Source organism: Rattus norvegicus, chromosome 1 (genome assembly GCF_036323735.1).
Source record: "Rattus norvegicus strain BN/NHsdMcwi chromosome 1, GRCr8, whole genome shotgun sequence".
NCBI lineage: Eukaryota > Metazoa > Chordata > Mammalia > Rodentia > Muridae > Rattus > Rattus norvegicus.
In genome coordinates, this window is record NC_086019.1 from 18,559,181 (window position 1) to 18,574,953 (window position 15,773).

Below are 15,773 nucleotides of genomic sequence, written 5' to 3' on the forward strand. Positions count from 1 at the left end.
TTTGTTTGTGACACATTCTGAGTTCTTTTTTTTTTTTCCGGAGCTGGGGACCGAACCCAGGGCCTTGCGCTTCCTACGCAAGCACTGAGCTAAATCCCCAACCCCGAGTTCTTTTATATTATATGAAAATCTACCACATGGATTATTTGTTTGATTATTTCGATATCTTCCTGTTTTGTGCTGCTGCTGGGGTGTAACTGTGCTTTTCTCCACATTCAAAATGACCTCTTCAGATAAAAGAGGGAGGGAGGGAGGGAGGGAGGGAAGGAGAGAGAGGCAGAGAGACAGAGACAGAGAAGAATCTCCACCTTTTGCAATTTCATGTTTTTCCTTTTTCCAGAGTGTGTATCCCATCAGAGTACCATTTCGACCAACTCAAAAAAGAATAAGAAAAAAAATCTTTCAGGTTTATTTACGCCTAAATTGATTTCTGACACCTCTTCTGAATTAAGACAACTTGTTTGATATGGCAACATTTGAATTAAAATTATGCTTCTTTTGAGTCTGGTCACTTAATCCACCATCGAGAAGTTTAAAAAGTCCAGAGCCTGCTATAAATGGTGACTTATATTATGTAACTCATTGGAAAGTTCCCAATGTAGTCCACGTAGGTAAAATCCACGCAGACTGAACTAGAGCTGAACTTAAAACGGATACTGAAATATCCAGGGTCTCTGACAAAAACCACAGGCAACATGAGTTTCTAAGAGGTGGGTGCTGCTTTTCACCCTGACAACCAAAGTGAACCAAAGTAAATGTGCTGTACATGATCTCCCTGGGGGAAGCGCACACAAAGAACCAGAAAATGCTTGCATCCAGCCAGTGCCGCTTAATTTTGCTTAAGTCTACGTTTACCTACCAAACTCAGTCCAAACCTTAGTAAACTTTATTAATCATTGATGTTGATTAAGCAGTGCATTTTGTCAATGCTGTCAAGATTTGTGGGACATGAATAAAAAGGAAAGCAGTAGCTCACTGGAAGGTTCTAGAACAGATATGCAACTATAGACTTAGAAGTCAAAGAAAAGGTGGTGTATCAAAGACAAATCTGCAGATAGATGCTACTTCTGAAGGAAAGAGTAAGTTCCACGTGATTTGAAATGTTTCAGGCAGAGTATATTTCACAGGTTATACATCTTGAAACTAGAGTCATAACTACCTCCTGTCCATTCTGTATGTAAAAATTTCTCAAATCTCTTTGTCCCCCTCAACTGCCAGCAGCCCGGAGAGGGTGACATTATCTGGTGCCAGCTGGAGTCCCCTATGAGCACTTGAGAAAGGGAGAAGTTCGCTGCTGCTTGCCAGGGTGAAACAGCAGAAACCGAAGTCTTTAGATGTTTGTCTCAGGAAACAATGCACTTCCTGTGTGAACAACCCCAAGCAGGAAGTGGTGAAAGCGCACCGAGAGCTTGCTGAATGCGCTCGTTCTCTCTCTCTCTCTCTCTCTCTCTCTCTCTCTCTCTCTCTCTCTCTCTCTCTCTCTCTCTCTCTCTGATCATCCTGATTAAAGTGGGGCAAGCAACCTTGATAGTGACACGCTCTGGCTTTTCTCCCTTTGTTTCCTACGAGCGCTGCAGCTGCCCCCCCCCCCCCCCCCATCTCTTTGTGACTACGTGCGACCCCCAAGTAAGGCATGTTACAGAGGCACGAACTGTCTTTCTTTTTTTTTTTTTTTTTTTTTTTGGTTCTTTTTTTCGGAGCTGGGGACCGAACCCAGGGCCTTGCGCTTCCTAGGTAAGCGCTCTACCACTGAGCTAAATCCCCAGCCCCACGAACTGTCTTTCTTACTTGATGAGCAGCTCCATCCAGAATGGAGCCTTGCTCACCTACCCCCGTCGGTCCCTACGCTCCAGGCTTTGTGAGCTTAGGAGAGCTCACTGTCCCAGTGTGTGCATGCGTGGTACTGTAAGGTTGATAAGAGCTGAAAACTGATAGCCAGGGCAGACTGACGATTTACATTCGGATTTGATGGAGAAGGGTTATAAATAATGGCCGCAATAAACTTCAGTTGCTCTTTCAAAAACACTGGGTGTCAGGTCCCTGCATACAGGTCAGAGGTGGGATGCCTCGCCTAGCATGCGCGAGGCCCTGGGTTCCTAACCTAGCAACACTCACGCGCGTATACGTGCACCAAAATAAGTCAGGTAAGACAAAGTAAATGAATCAACGGAAACTAGGTGTCTAAGATTCTGAGGTGACCTAGGAGCATACTCTGCGAGCTAACTCAGTATGCTTCAAACAAGCAAAAGAGAAGCTACGCTTTACTGAGATTTATTTTCCTAGAACTATTTACGAAAGTTCGCCACAGCACAAATCACAGCCCTAAGCGTCTCTCAAATTAAATGAGAGCATTTTCTTCACGCAGCGGATCGTGTGATAAGGAATGCATTTCTATGGGCAGAGGCAGCCTTGCTACGCTCCCTACCTATAAGTCACGAAGTCCCAGCAGGATTCATTCGAGCATCTGACTGATTTCCTTGATCTATGTGAAGCCCACGCGGTAAGCGGGTACATGACTCAGTAGTCACTGAGACCTTCCCAGGACTCTGCGGCTTACCGGAGCTTCCACCATGTTTGGCTTGCTGTTCCTCAGGGTCTTTACTGCATGGAAAACATCCACCACATTTTGCCGCTTCACCATCTCCACGACAATGCCTATTGCACAGAACATGCCACTGCGCCCACCGCCATTCCTGAAAGCAAAGAGATGCTTAGCACCGCTGGGAGAACCGCACACCACACCATTACGTTCTCTTGGGAAGGAAAACCTAGCTTTAAAATTTCTCCCAATTCTCTGAATCCTCCCTTCCATTCGTGTGTGAAGGGCAGAGAGGAAGAAACTAGAGGATAAAGCTAGCTCAGGAGCTTATGAGCAGGATTATGTGACAGGCATAATCTGTTGCAGTGTAGAGATGTTGAGATCCTAACCACTTACATAAAACAGAAGTTGTCCAGAGAGGTGCTTGAAAGAGTTAAAGCATAAAACAACTGACTCCCTTTTATTTTATATTTTATTGTGAGGGCGTTTTGCCTGCATGTTGTCTGTGTACCCAATGTGTGCACTGCCCATGGAGGTCAGATGAGAGCACCAGGTCTCCTGGAATTAGAGTCAGGGAGGGTTGTGAACCATCAGTTGGGTCCTGGGTGTCAAACCCAGATCCTCTAGAAAAGTAGCCAGTGCTCTTAACTGCTGGGCCATCTCTTCTAAGTATATCATGTTTAACAGAAAACAAAAAACTAAAATTAGTAAAGTATTCATTCAGGAGACTAGAGTTCTATTTTGAAATAAGATCTGTGGTAGGTCTGTGTGTCAGGATGTGAGGAGCATCATCTAGATATACACAAAGCAAAGCCTAGCCAGGGAATGAGTTCTGAGGCTCCTTGCATGGTAAGGCCAAGCTGCCCTGCCCTGCCCTGCCCTGCCCTGCCCTGCCCTGCCCTGCCCTGCCCTGCCCTGCCCTGCCCTGCCCTACTCACAAGCAGTGGATGATCGTCCGGCCTTCTCCTTCTTCACATTCTTCCTGCCATTTTTCCACCTGCAGTATCAGTTTCAAAAACGAGCGTTTGGAGCCAGGCACTTCTCGATGAGAAGCCCAGCCTAGGTACTGGAACTGCTGTACCATCAGATAGCCTTCTTGTGGCTGTAGGGAAAACCAGCATTTTATGGATATCAGGATGAACCTTTAATACACGGTAAAAGACATGCATCTTTCATAATACAAAGGGAATTTATACTGGACCACGTCTAGTAATTCAGGGGCCTTTTCAGAAATATTCCGAGGTATGAGAGAAGAACCTACAACTTGCCCTTTTTATCTGCCTGAGATGGCTTATATTCATGGTTAACTTGATAGGCTCTAAAATCACCTTGGAGACAAATATCTGGGCATGCTTGTGAAGTAGGTTGGTCCACCCTCCCTTCCATCTATTCTTACTGCAGGCACCATGACTTTGCTGAAGTTCAAAAGTGATCTTGTCACTCTTTCTTAATGTCTTAGTCTACCATGACCTAAAACCCCTTTCATGATCTGGTTCGTTTCTATCACCACACCTCTTCTCCCTCTAACACACCATTGAGGTCAGAGATGCTGGTCTCCCTTTAGCTTATGTACCTCTTTTCTTCTTGCCTTGGAAACTTTGAAGAGGAGCATTTCCCGTTTGTTTGGAGAACTTCTTACTATAGCGTCCTTTTTACTATCAAGTAGAATAGCCAGTTTGACCCCAGTCTGCCTGCAGACTCTCCCGTGATGTCCCATAACCTCAGTGTTCTTGAAAGCTCTCCATCTCTGGCTATCTCATGCTCAAATAACACCTAATAATTCCTCAAAATTTTTGCTTAAGTGTCCTTATTTTACAGAAGTATTTTCTTGTCACTTATGTCTGATCATCCACTTAAACAACTTCTATTCTGTGCTTCTCCGCTGACACTTGTGCACCATGCCAGTAAATAGATACTTGTAAAGTTTCTTGTGTGATGCTAGGCTTTTCTGGTAAGGTATACATTCCCTAGAGATAAGAAACCTCCTCCTTTCACCTTAAACTGTGTGTTGCAAGAACTCTGCATGATACTTTCAAAATAGCACTGCTGCTGGAAGACACAGAAACCTAGGACCCTGAAGAGAACATACAGAGACGACCATGCAGTACATCGAGTGAGTGGTCACAAGGTACTGGCTCTTAAGTCTCCCATGGAAAGTCTATGAACCTCTTGTTAGGACACAGATCCCATCTCCTCTAATACTGCACTTGTATACTAAACTCAGAATGCAGTGAATGATACTAAATAATGAGATAAAGAATGAAAACATCGTGGATTAATAAGCGCCAGAACATAATATATGCAGGGACATAATCAAAACAATGTAATATTCTAGAAAAAGATGAAGCAATGAAGATTTCAAATCTGAATACATTCCATAGAAAGAGTTCAACTCACAGATGAGCTTTGCTTCTGTAGTTGAACAGCTACAGTTGCTTAGTTAAAATATCACTAAAACTATGTAAGAATGGATGTGCAAACATAACGCGGTTCCATTTAAATTACAGTGTAAGATACGCCTAAATATTATGACTGAATTAATTCTTTTTTTCCCCCCACTAAAATGAAAGATGGAATTGGTTATGAGTTTATCCTGTTCTTAATTAACAAGATATACAGATAGTCCTTTTGATATAAGAAACAGGATAGCTCTGACCACATACTTAACATCACAGGTATAAAGAGGACTGATGTCTTTAAAAACAAGGCAATTGCCTCTTTTCAAAGCGCTGTTTCAAGAAGGTTACCATTTTCTTCTAGTTCTGCTTACTATCTGGTTACATAAGCTAAATGGTTTTAGTAGATTATTTTTTGTCATTTGGTTTTTTTTTTTTTTTTTTAAGAAAAGACTTTCAGAGATTATATTGTAGGAAGCACTTGACTTGTCAGGAAAAGAAAAAAAAAACTCCTGTGGGACACAATTGCCACTCAGCTGCTGGCAAAAAGCAAACCTTAGCAACACCAATTCCTCCCTCAGAGCTGGGCAGAGCCAGATGCTGCAGTGTTTAGTGAGGTGGAAGTCAGAAAACATAGATGGGGGTTGGGAGTGGGAGAGACTCAACAATGGTTGTGGCTGGCTTCTCCCTCAGGCTCCGGTTTCCCATTGCACACAGACCCTGACACAGTGACAAGGAAGTCTCCTTTGACGCTGGCATGGTGTATCCTGTCCCCCTCTGTTGTCATCATGATTACTCTTACTTTTCATTGCTATGTTTTCTTCTGGACTGGATATCAATATTAACAAGGTGTGCCTTCATCCTTGTCCTAAGTCCACAGGTGCTGTGGGGACAGGCCTAGACTATCAGGGATGCCTGAAAGGGTGCGTGAGTCTAGATTTCCAAATGGGACATGTGACTACGGTCATCGACAGGAAAACCTAGCTTTCGGCATTTCAAATTTCCCGTGTCTGGGAGGCATTCTGTCCTAGAACTAAGGCATAAGATGATCAGTGGCTCTGGTATGGTTTGTGTGGTGCTTATTGATTCTTCTTTCCCTGTTATTTGGATATAATTACGTGCCTACTCACTATGCATCAGTTTAGTTCAAATGACCCCAACGACGACTTACTCTAGTTAGGTTGCATATCCTAAAAATCCGATTGATCACGTCACAGTCCATTGAACAAGACATGCATTCCACTTGGATAGGGCCATATCGCAGCATCCCTTCCTCTGGCCAGTACTGTGGACAGCCCTAGATGAGGTTGAGAAGGAAAGATAAGGGGGTTAGAGTCCTTATAAAGTAGAACATGATATTTTATTACTATTCTGCGAGGATGTATCCGAAAGCACGAAATCAGTCAATGGCCACCAACCTGGGACAAGTCCACTTCATTTAACATCACAATGGAGGTACAGCCGTAATCGTATACTAATCTCCAGAAGTCTTTCACAGTGTTCGGCAGCGGGTATTGTGTGACGATGAAAGCTGCCGGTTGCCTATAGCTCTGTGGAAAAATAGGATACTTGAGACATTCAAGGACACGAAATGTACAGTCAAGAAGTGGGAAGGGAGGTAGGCACGATCATATTTTCACTGTGATCACTTGTAGAAGTCTAGAGGAATGAAAACAATGCACAGTTGTATACACAGATTCAGTGTACTCCACTGTAGGACCAAATAGTGGTAGCAACATTGCATGGGTACAGAACCAGAGTATTGCCTAAGCCACAGGACATACTGGTCCCAGGATATAACAGAATCAGTAAATGACATAGAGTTTGATGTCACTAAAGCATTTTGGCCCCTCCCACTTTTATTTCACTGACAAAGGTTAATATAGGACAAACAGAGAGGAAGAGATGGATGAACATCCTGAGGTGAAGACCCTCCATGAGGTACCTGTTGGATGGTTTCAATTTCCCAAAGGTAATGAGTCTCTAAAAGGCTGCAAGAAAAATAAGCAAAACATCCTTGCTCTGTCCCTATGTATTTAATTTCCACAAGTGTGTAAATAAAGTTATAAGATTCATCTCTTCTCCAATAAAAAAAAAAATCACAGGTACCTCAAAATCGTACAGTTATTGTGTTGGGCAGGTATCATCAACATGTTCTTTCTCAGGTAATCAACTCTCTGTGGTTATTAAAGCAATGTTTATCTGGCCTGGGCAATCTGTCAGAGTCATGCGCTATACTAAAATATTTATATTATATATTTATGATGAATTGAAGCTATACTGGCAATTCAGGGATGGAGTTAGTTCCAGTAAGAGCCTGCTCTCAGGTTATTAGGCTCTGTAGCACAAAAGAAAGAAAAACGTATAAGAGTAGTCTTTGCAGGAGATCGTAGGATGTCCCACATGTGTATCAGGGTACACATTTACTGACATTAATTTTAGAAAACCCAACAAGTACTTGGGTATGGTGGCACCTGCCTAGTATCCTAATCACTGGAGACGTGAAGGCTGGAAGATCAGGAGTTCGAGTCCAGGTCCATCATCCATTGCACAATATAAGTCTCATGGGCTACACGAGACCCTGTCTTTAAAAACAATAGGGGTAACAACTTAGGAAAAGGACTCCTATATTTTCCTTGCTAGCGTTTCACAGATGAAGACGAAAAAGGGATGAAAGCAATAAACTGCCTTAAAGGATTCCGAATCCTGATAGCTTTCTAGCTTCTCCCAGAGATAGCCAAAGCAAGATGACTGATGAGAAAACTTTAACCCTTCCCTGTTCTGTTTATGGGCGACTGCCACACGGGATGCATGTGGGAGAACCTGCAGGTATGAGCAATGGGGCAGGTCAAAATAATTCTTTCTTGATGGCAGGTTTTTAATCTTACATTGCTCATGTCTTCCCTAGTTATTTCTAAATAGACTCGGTTAAAACTAAACAAAACGAGCTACCTTCAAATTACTGGAACTGTGAGCATCCCAGATAAAAAAAATCCACAATTGGGGTAGGATGTGGCATTCTGTGATTTTAAAATGTATTCCTACTGTTAAAAAAATAATCAGGTGTCAATTGCTCTTAAATCAGGTAAGATAAAATATAATTAAATCTTATAATAATTAAGATGAAGTATATAACTTGTGATTTTTCTATATGGATGCTGTAATTATCAAACGTCATATCTACAATAAACTATACATGGTATAGTTGCTAAGAATCTCTGGAGGTGCAGCCTAAAATCCTTTTCCAAACAATTTGTATTTCACTGACAGTTTTTAATTCTCTATTCTAGTCCATTCCATCGTTCCAAATACAAAGGAAGTAGCCAGCTTTCAGTTGCGTTCTGTAGATTTTAAGGGCATTTTTATGCTGACAATGAGTCAGTCTCTTACATCCATAAGAGCAGCATTGATGTAGTTACTGCTCTCCCCATCAATTGTAATTAAGAAAGGCAGACATCTGTCAGGTGGGAGCATGTCCATGAAACGGTTCTTGTCGTGGTTCCTTGGCAGGCATGCTATGCTGCAGTCTTCAGCTTGTAGTCGAGGGGTGACCGAATTCAGAGTCTAAAGAGAGAAGGGAACTTGGGTTAGAAGACAGTGACCCATTTAATCGCATAACACAAATCCATCAAGTGTTTGGGAAGCCAGGTGGAAGGTGAAGGATTTGGTGATTGAAGGCAATGGCGGTTGCCTCTGTGACAGGCTGATAGCCTCTTTAGTTAAGCTAATGAAGCTTGGGAAGTGAGACAGTCAGCAGACACATTTTATTCACATGTCTCTCCTCAAAGGGAAGGGATAGCAAAACAACACAGCTACCCGTAAAATGCATTGCCTAGTCAAAGAAAATGCATGGTGATTCATGACTGGAATGATGACCTTCAAAGGGGAAGCCGCCATTTGCAATTACATTTTGTCATGTTAGAACACTACGCCAAGAATCTAAATAGCAGTTTCCTGGAGCTCGGTGTGAACTCTTTTTCTTCCACACTGAGGGATGTGTAAAGGTAGTGAGCTCATTGGCGCTAACACAATGTTTAGGACAAGTCCCAGGAATTATTATTATGATGCTGATTATACATTGAACATGTCAATGAAGGTCAAAATAGTGAGGCTCTATTTGGGGAAAAAAGAAGTTATAAACACACCAATCATAACCAGATTTGACTGCTATAATACCTTTTTCTCATACTCTTTTCAGAATATGAACTCATTTTGCCCTTCAAGATATAGCAGATATCAGCACATTAATAAAAAATGATTCCGTAATGTACATAACAAAAGACATAAAAGCTATATTATAGTTGCAGAAGGGTCAAAGGTTACACATTTGACTTAAAAGACCTTTTCTAGGAGTTATTAGTACCCAGAACAAATTGGAAAGGCTTTCATAGAAACCTTAGAAACAGTCAGCACCTGAAATTCGTCTTTGAGATGAGAGGAGTTAGTCTGAGAGTCTATTCGAATCATATCAAAATATGCAGCTTTAAATTCGCACACAGGGATGGCAGTTTCTCCACATAAGCAGGCTTCTAAAATGGCATCATGAATAAAAATGTACTGCTCCTATCACAAGGAAAGAGAGACAATTTCATATTAGTTTAGTATAGTTTAGAGGACATAGAGAATGTACTGAAACGGAACTATTAACTTAAGATGTCCAAGTTTCCCTATAAGATTTAATGAGTCAAGTTTGATTATATATAAAAATACGTCTCATTTGGTATACGGCAGAAACAAAAGTTAAAAACAAAACAAGAAAAACTTGACTAAGGGCAAGTCAGTGTACCTCTGTCTGGACCATATTGATGCGGCGAGATCGTAAGGCTTTCACACAGTTGTAGATGTCGACCACACCCTCTCTTTCAGCCATGTCCAGCATGATGTCAATAACAATGTAACAGCCTGTGCGCCCAGCACCCGCACTGAGAAATTGAAAGAAGCATGAGAGCACGTTTGTCTTTGTAAGCTGGAGGCTCTATTGCATTTTGAGCTACAGGAAGGAAAACATCCTAAGGCACAAATAACTTCATATGTAGTGTCTGGTTTCGCATGTACTTAGGTGGGAACAAGGGTTGCAAATTATTTCCACCTTGAACATAAGGTCTACATACATATTGTTCAAATTCTGCACATGTACTTTGCTCCGTGTGAATTTAAATGTTCTAGTTTTATAATATTTTATAATTTCATACTCATGGGATTCAAACGGTGGTGGAATCAAGCTACGAAATCTAACTGCAAATTGAATTTCCTTCACACGCTGTCTTCAGCTGTCCAACAGTAGGAAGGAGCCTCGCCAGCCCAGCAAGGCTCATGTAAACACCCAGGCCATTGATCCCAAAGTCTTTAGATGGAACATCCGGGTAGCCATAGTTCACAGGAAACGCCAAAGGAGATGGTTGGATACGAGAATTATACTACCAGGAAAGATGAGCGCCCCCTCTGCTCTTCTCAAAAGAGAAGGACTCTCTGCTCCCTCTATGAAGGGGACGCAGAGTGCACTGTAAGGCACAGAGTACGTATGACTGCTCACGTCACCGTGACAGCTGTGCCTTTAAAAATTGTATTCTACACACTTTGGGATTTTCACCCGAATGGCTGTTTTGACTGTATGTGTATACATGTTTACCATGTGTGTGCCTGGTGCCCTAGGACGACAGAAGAGGGCACTGGGCTCCTGAGACTGGAGTCGCAGGCAGTCGTGAGCTCCCATGTGGGTTCTGAGCACTGAACTAGAATCTTCTGCAAGAGCAGCCGGTGCTCTTAACTACCGAGCCGGCTCTTTAGCCTGATAGCCACCCTTTCGTTTCATTTACAAAGCAGAATCGTTACATGCTTTGGTTATTTTAGCCTTTGGAAAATCCCTACATTGTCACACCAATAAGACAGACACCATCAATTGTGGGGTGGTGACAGGCAGGGGAGAGAGGGAAGGGATTCACTGTTCAGTTTCCTTTTTTTCCCCCATTCATGCAGAGATGACCATGGGTAGGAAAAGGGCACTTCTGTTTCTGGGGATAGGAGAATTCTAGGGCATCCATGAAGCAAGCAATTCACAAACCCCGGATGAGTCAAGAAGTCTGCATTAAAACGTACTTACCTCACTATCTAAGGGTGACTTGCGCTAACGGCATTATTTCCTTGCTATGCCAGTGCAGTCGCCTGTCTTACACTTGCTGTTCTCTTAGAGTGTTGGCCAAAGATCTGTCTTGGTATCGCTAATTCTTTCCCTTATACCTTCTTCTCAATCACCGTTCCCAGTGTTTGTGACAGGTAAGTAATTGAGGAGAGTATATCAGATCTCTGGGGGACTGAAGTGACGTTTTGTTTTTTTTCCCTTTAAGATGTGTCCAATGTCTGATCATTATGGGATGCCTCTCTTACCTTTGTTTCATTATCTTTTACTTTTATTATCAAAGGTCCTTGAAGTTCTGAATGGGTTGGATTTTGCAAAAAGAAAGGAAGATGCTGAAGTTCTGGGCATGAAGCAGCTTGAAGGGCGAGCTCTCAGAAGGGGGTGCTCTCAGAAGGGGGTGCTCTCAGAAGGGCGAGCTCTCTGAGACTGGTATGCGTCCTTCAGGACAGCTTTTTAGAAGCGGTACTTGTTTTTCTGGCCCTAATTCAAAACGAGCCTTGCCGTTCACTTTTAGGGTCTCAGAGTGCTTTTGTTTTCCTACATAAATTTTGAATCAGAAGAAATCTGGATTTAAAAATATATTTGCAGGTTCATACCAGTGTGGTTTTTAAGGATAATGTTTTGAAAAAGAAAAAGTTATGCACCTGTTTTAGAGCCCCGATTCTTGCAATTTAAGCCATTTAGTAATGGCATTTGGCTCTACAGGCTGGGATTCCAGTGGAGTGGAAAAAAAAAGGTAAAACAAACAAACAAACAAACAAACCTTTATTTTAACCATTCTATGCAGCAGTGTGGGATTTTCAAATCTGATAAAACCTCCCGATGCATGTTGCCACTGAGAGGCACTAAGTGCTTATACTCGCAGGTAACACGACACTAGGGTGAGCATGTGGAATCTGTGAGTTCTTAGCTTATATGCCACACACAGCCAACTTTTACCTGTTAATTCCACACTATCTGTAGTACGGGTAAGCCCCACCTCGTGAGCGAGCCAGCGACATTAGCCTTTGCACTTTGAAGTCCTGTTTGGATGCTCACTTGAAGCTGGGAGCTCGGCTCACCTGCAGTGTACGACAATGGGCCCAGCGCTGGGAGGGTTAGACAGCTTGACTCTTCGGATAAAGGACAGCAGCCCTGTGGCGTGGTAGGGGACACCGTGGTCGGGCCAGCCAGTGAAGTGGAACTGTTTGACTTCACGGATTTCGTTATAGCCCCTCTACACAAAGACAGAAAAACAGTGCTTTAGAAACAACTCATAGGAAACCACCAAAGACACCATGGCTACTAGATTTGAGTGGCCATGAAAGAAATGAGCGTTTACTGATTTTTTTTTAAATGGTATTGGTCTCACATGGCCTGGGAACTTAACTTTAATTGGCAGAGAACTGGCATGAAAGAAAGTTAGCTTTGTTTGATTTCTGGGTAATTTTTATTTGCCACTGACAGCTTGTTCCTTACTGAGTGACGACGTCACATGAAATGATTGGGAGGGATAAGGAGGAAATGGGAAAGTCCTCTTGACCTGGTATACTCAAGAGGAGATTTCAAAACCTTGCTTATCCATGTTGAAAATGGTTTTGAGGCCTAGTACGTAGGGATTTTCCAGCACAGTGCTACGCTAAATTGGTTGGTGAAAATACACGGGCAGCTAAACTGTTCTCTGGGTAAATGATTTTTTCCCCAGCTCTGTGAAGTAATTTGGCTCACAAAGTATTATCCAGGGTAACAGCACAATGAAGGAAGTGACCCATCCACTGCCATTCTCTCTCCTATCGGGTTAATCTAAGAGAACCTCGCAACGGTACTGACAAGCCCTCTCCTGTTTCATAAGCAAATCCTTAGAATTGAGGAAGCATTGGGCACTGTAAATATAATACTGAAAAAAATGCATGCTTAAGGATCTGTATTTGTATAAACAACAAAAAAATCTATATCAATCTAACTTTACTGTGAGCTACTGGTGAAGATATTAATCTTACTTGGTCAATCAGAAAAAGCGAAAACATAGGAACTAAATAAATCAATTTAAGAACGGCGGTGTATCTTCAGAGTCTGTCTTACAGCAAACAGTGTTATCAAACTCTGAGGAGCTAGTGATCGTGGGCTATAATTCCTTTCAGTATTAATTCCCAGCACAGTAAGTTACATGCAAAGAGCTCTATGAACAACCTTAACATTCCCATCGCAAAAGCCGTCACGAAACCACAAAGTGGGAAACATTACATTCGTTTTTTGCTACATTTCAAGTCCTCTATCCTAACTACTTCACCCAGTGTGGTTGCACGGGCTGGGCTGTCCCCTTCTATTCCGGTGACATGTGCAAGGCTGACTTTAAAAACTGATTTCCCTATCTGGCGGTAAACATCCTCACAGGAGTCTTTTATTTGGAAAAATCCTTGTATAGCTTAGGAAGCGGTTCAGTGGTGGGATGCTTGACTAGTGTCAATCGCAATGATTAATTAATTAAAAAATTCACACTAATCACCAGATATGTGCCCTTCTTCTGAAGGCACCGCCTTCAGTTTAGATAACGAGAAAAAAAAAAAAAGGTTGAAAGACTCCAGTGGCATTTAGATTTAGGTTAAAGCAGTGTGATGACATTAATCTCACGGGACCTGCAGTCTGGGAAAGGTGTTTGATCATCTGCATCTTATTTTATGGCATTTGATGTATTTTACTGTTTTCTCTATTTAGAAACATGCCTTGCTAAATACAGTCAAAGAGTGGGGGATGTTCTGTCATTATGGAAGAAGCCCTGTTCATACATTTTCTATAGACTGTTAGTAAAGAAAACATGAACTGTTGTGTTGACTTAGTAATTTAAGTAAATATTATTAGATTTTAAAAAATAATAGTATCATAGTTTTCTTGGTAGAACAGCTTATATTAAAAAAATTTTGGCTTTAAAAACGGCTATGGAACCATGGCTGGAGAAACAGTTCAGCAGTTAGGAGCTCTGGCTTTACTTCTGGAGAACCAGCACCCACACGACAGCACTGACCCTCTGTAACTCCAGACCCACAGCATCCATGGCCTCGCCTGGCCTCCACGGGCACCCTAAACAGCCTGTGGTACACGAAAATGCACGGAAGCAAAATGTCCGTATACGTAAATTAAAGAAGAACGTCACCTTTGTCATACAACATTTCTTTTACTAATTTGCTTAAATTTGCAAAAAATGTTGAATACTAGTACAAATATCTATCCACCTCAGTGTCCTAATAATACAGCCAAGAGCCTCTATGTTAGTTTAGTATAGTGAACAGTGTCCTTTCCACTCCATGTATGACATAGTAATAGGAGGTCACTTGTCCACACAGGAAGTCTCCTTATTTTTGCTAAAGCACCACACAGATATCTTTAAGGACAATACATTAAACCCACGAACCAATTAATGAAATCAGGTCGCTTCACTCCTATACTCCATGTCTTTCATTAATTTAAATGTCTTTATGCTCTTAGAGAAATGTAATAGCTCAGGTATTTTCTGACTTCATGACTAGAGTCAGTATTTCTTAAAATCTTTCACATTTTTGAATGAACGCGATCATCTTTGTGTGTGCATGAGAGTGGATGGAGGGAGCGAGAACTTTATTTAGTTCTGTATCAGCACCATATAAGCTTTCCAAATACATCTTGTTGACTTTAATGGTCTTCTCTGGCTAAAAAAAAAAAAATGGCCAAGACCATCCTTTAAAAGAAACTCACGGCTACAAAGCCACATTTCCATTTCAATGGTAAATTTAACAATCACGCCCCGTCCCCGAACACATATACACACACCATCTGCTTACCTAGACGCTTGGTGGGTCTGGACCAAAATCTATGTCTGTATGTCAAAGTTCATGCTTGATTTTTAAAGTGACTTTTATAATAGCCAATGCAATTCCAGTTATATATTCTAATGTAGCATTCTTTATACAATGTTTGAACATTTATCACTGTGCCTCCCTTAGAGATTTAGGTATTTTATTGATCTCTTCAGGCAACCAGGCTTTCAAGGTATTATTTTCCACCTTACTATATAACTTTCCCTTGTTTTATTGATAGTCTCTGGTTTCCTAATGGTTTGACTAATTCCCTGCCACATCATGTTGATAGTTATCTAGAATTTTTTCAACAACGCAAATTAGATATTGCCTATAAATACATTCTTAAGAATAGACTCACAATAGATAAATGCATCAAATGCCCAAATGTTTTTTTTTTTAATTTATGGACAAACTCATATACTGATTTGTAGAGGCTTAAAGTATTTTAACTCTGATCATTAACCAATTCCATGTTTGTGATCGTACACAATCAATGAGGATTATCATCCTTGGTGACACTTTTTGCTCATTTGAAAAATACAAAATGATATATCCATATTCATCAAACATTCTCAATAGGCAATTTATTGCCTGTCTTCAGAGTCTAGTGATTTTCATTTACATTAACACCACAAACTGATGTTACTGGTATTCTTAGGTTTGTGTGTGCCTTTGTGTACATGGTTGTGTGTTCATGTGCCTTTGAGTACATGGTTGTGTGTTCTACTACACAGTAAGCACTTCTGCAGTGTCCACGGTTCTGTGCCCAGGTCCATCTCCTGAGAGTGGCAGACTGTGTACCCTCTCTTGCCTTTTTAGCTCACCTCCTTAAACTCAGCGGGTCACAACATGGCCAAAAATTATATGAGGATAGGAAAAGCCGAGAGTTG

At 41.6% G+C, this 15,773-nt stretch overlaps 1 protein-coding gene across 20 annotated transcripts in view; it reads right to left on the reverse strand.

Annotated features, from left to right (window-relative positions):
* The window catches only part of Ptprk (protein tyrosine phosphatase, receptor type, K), a 499,207-nt gene that overhangs the window by 2,090 nt on the left and 481,344 nt on the right, over positions 1-15,773 (reverse strand). For all 20 annotated transcript variants that reach the window (XM_063265927.1, XM_063265913.1, XM_063265905.1 and 17 more), the window contains 8 exons: positions 12,133-12,287; positions 9,722-9,857; positions 9,349-9,498; positions 8,326-8,499; positions 6,354-6,485; positions 6,107-6,232; positions 3,478-3,641; positions 2,558-2,693 (listed from right to left, as the gene is read on the reverse strand). In XM_063265927.1, coding sequence (XP_063121997.1) covers positions 2,558-2,693; positions 3,478-3,641; positions 6,107-6,232; positions 6,354-6,485; positions 8,326-8,499; positions 9,349-9,498; positions 9,722-9,857; positions 12,133-12,287 — 1,173 coding nt within the window. The remainder of the gene's footprint in view (positions 1-2,557; positions 2,694-3,477; positions 3,642-6,106; positions 6,233-6,353; positions 6,486-8,325; positions 8,500-9,348; positions 9,499-9,721; positions 9,858-12,132; positions 12,288-15,773) is intronic.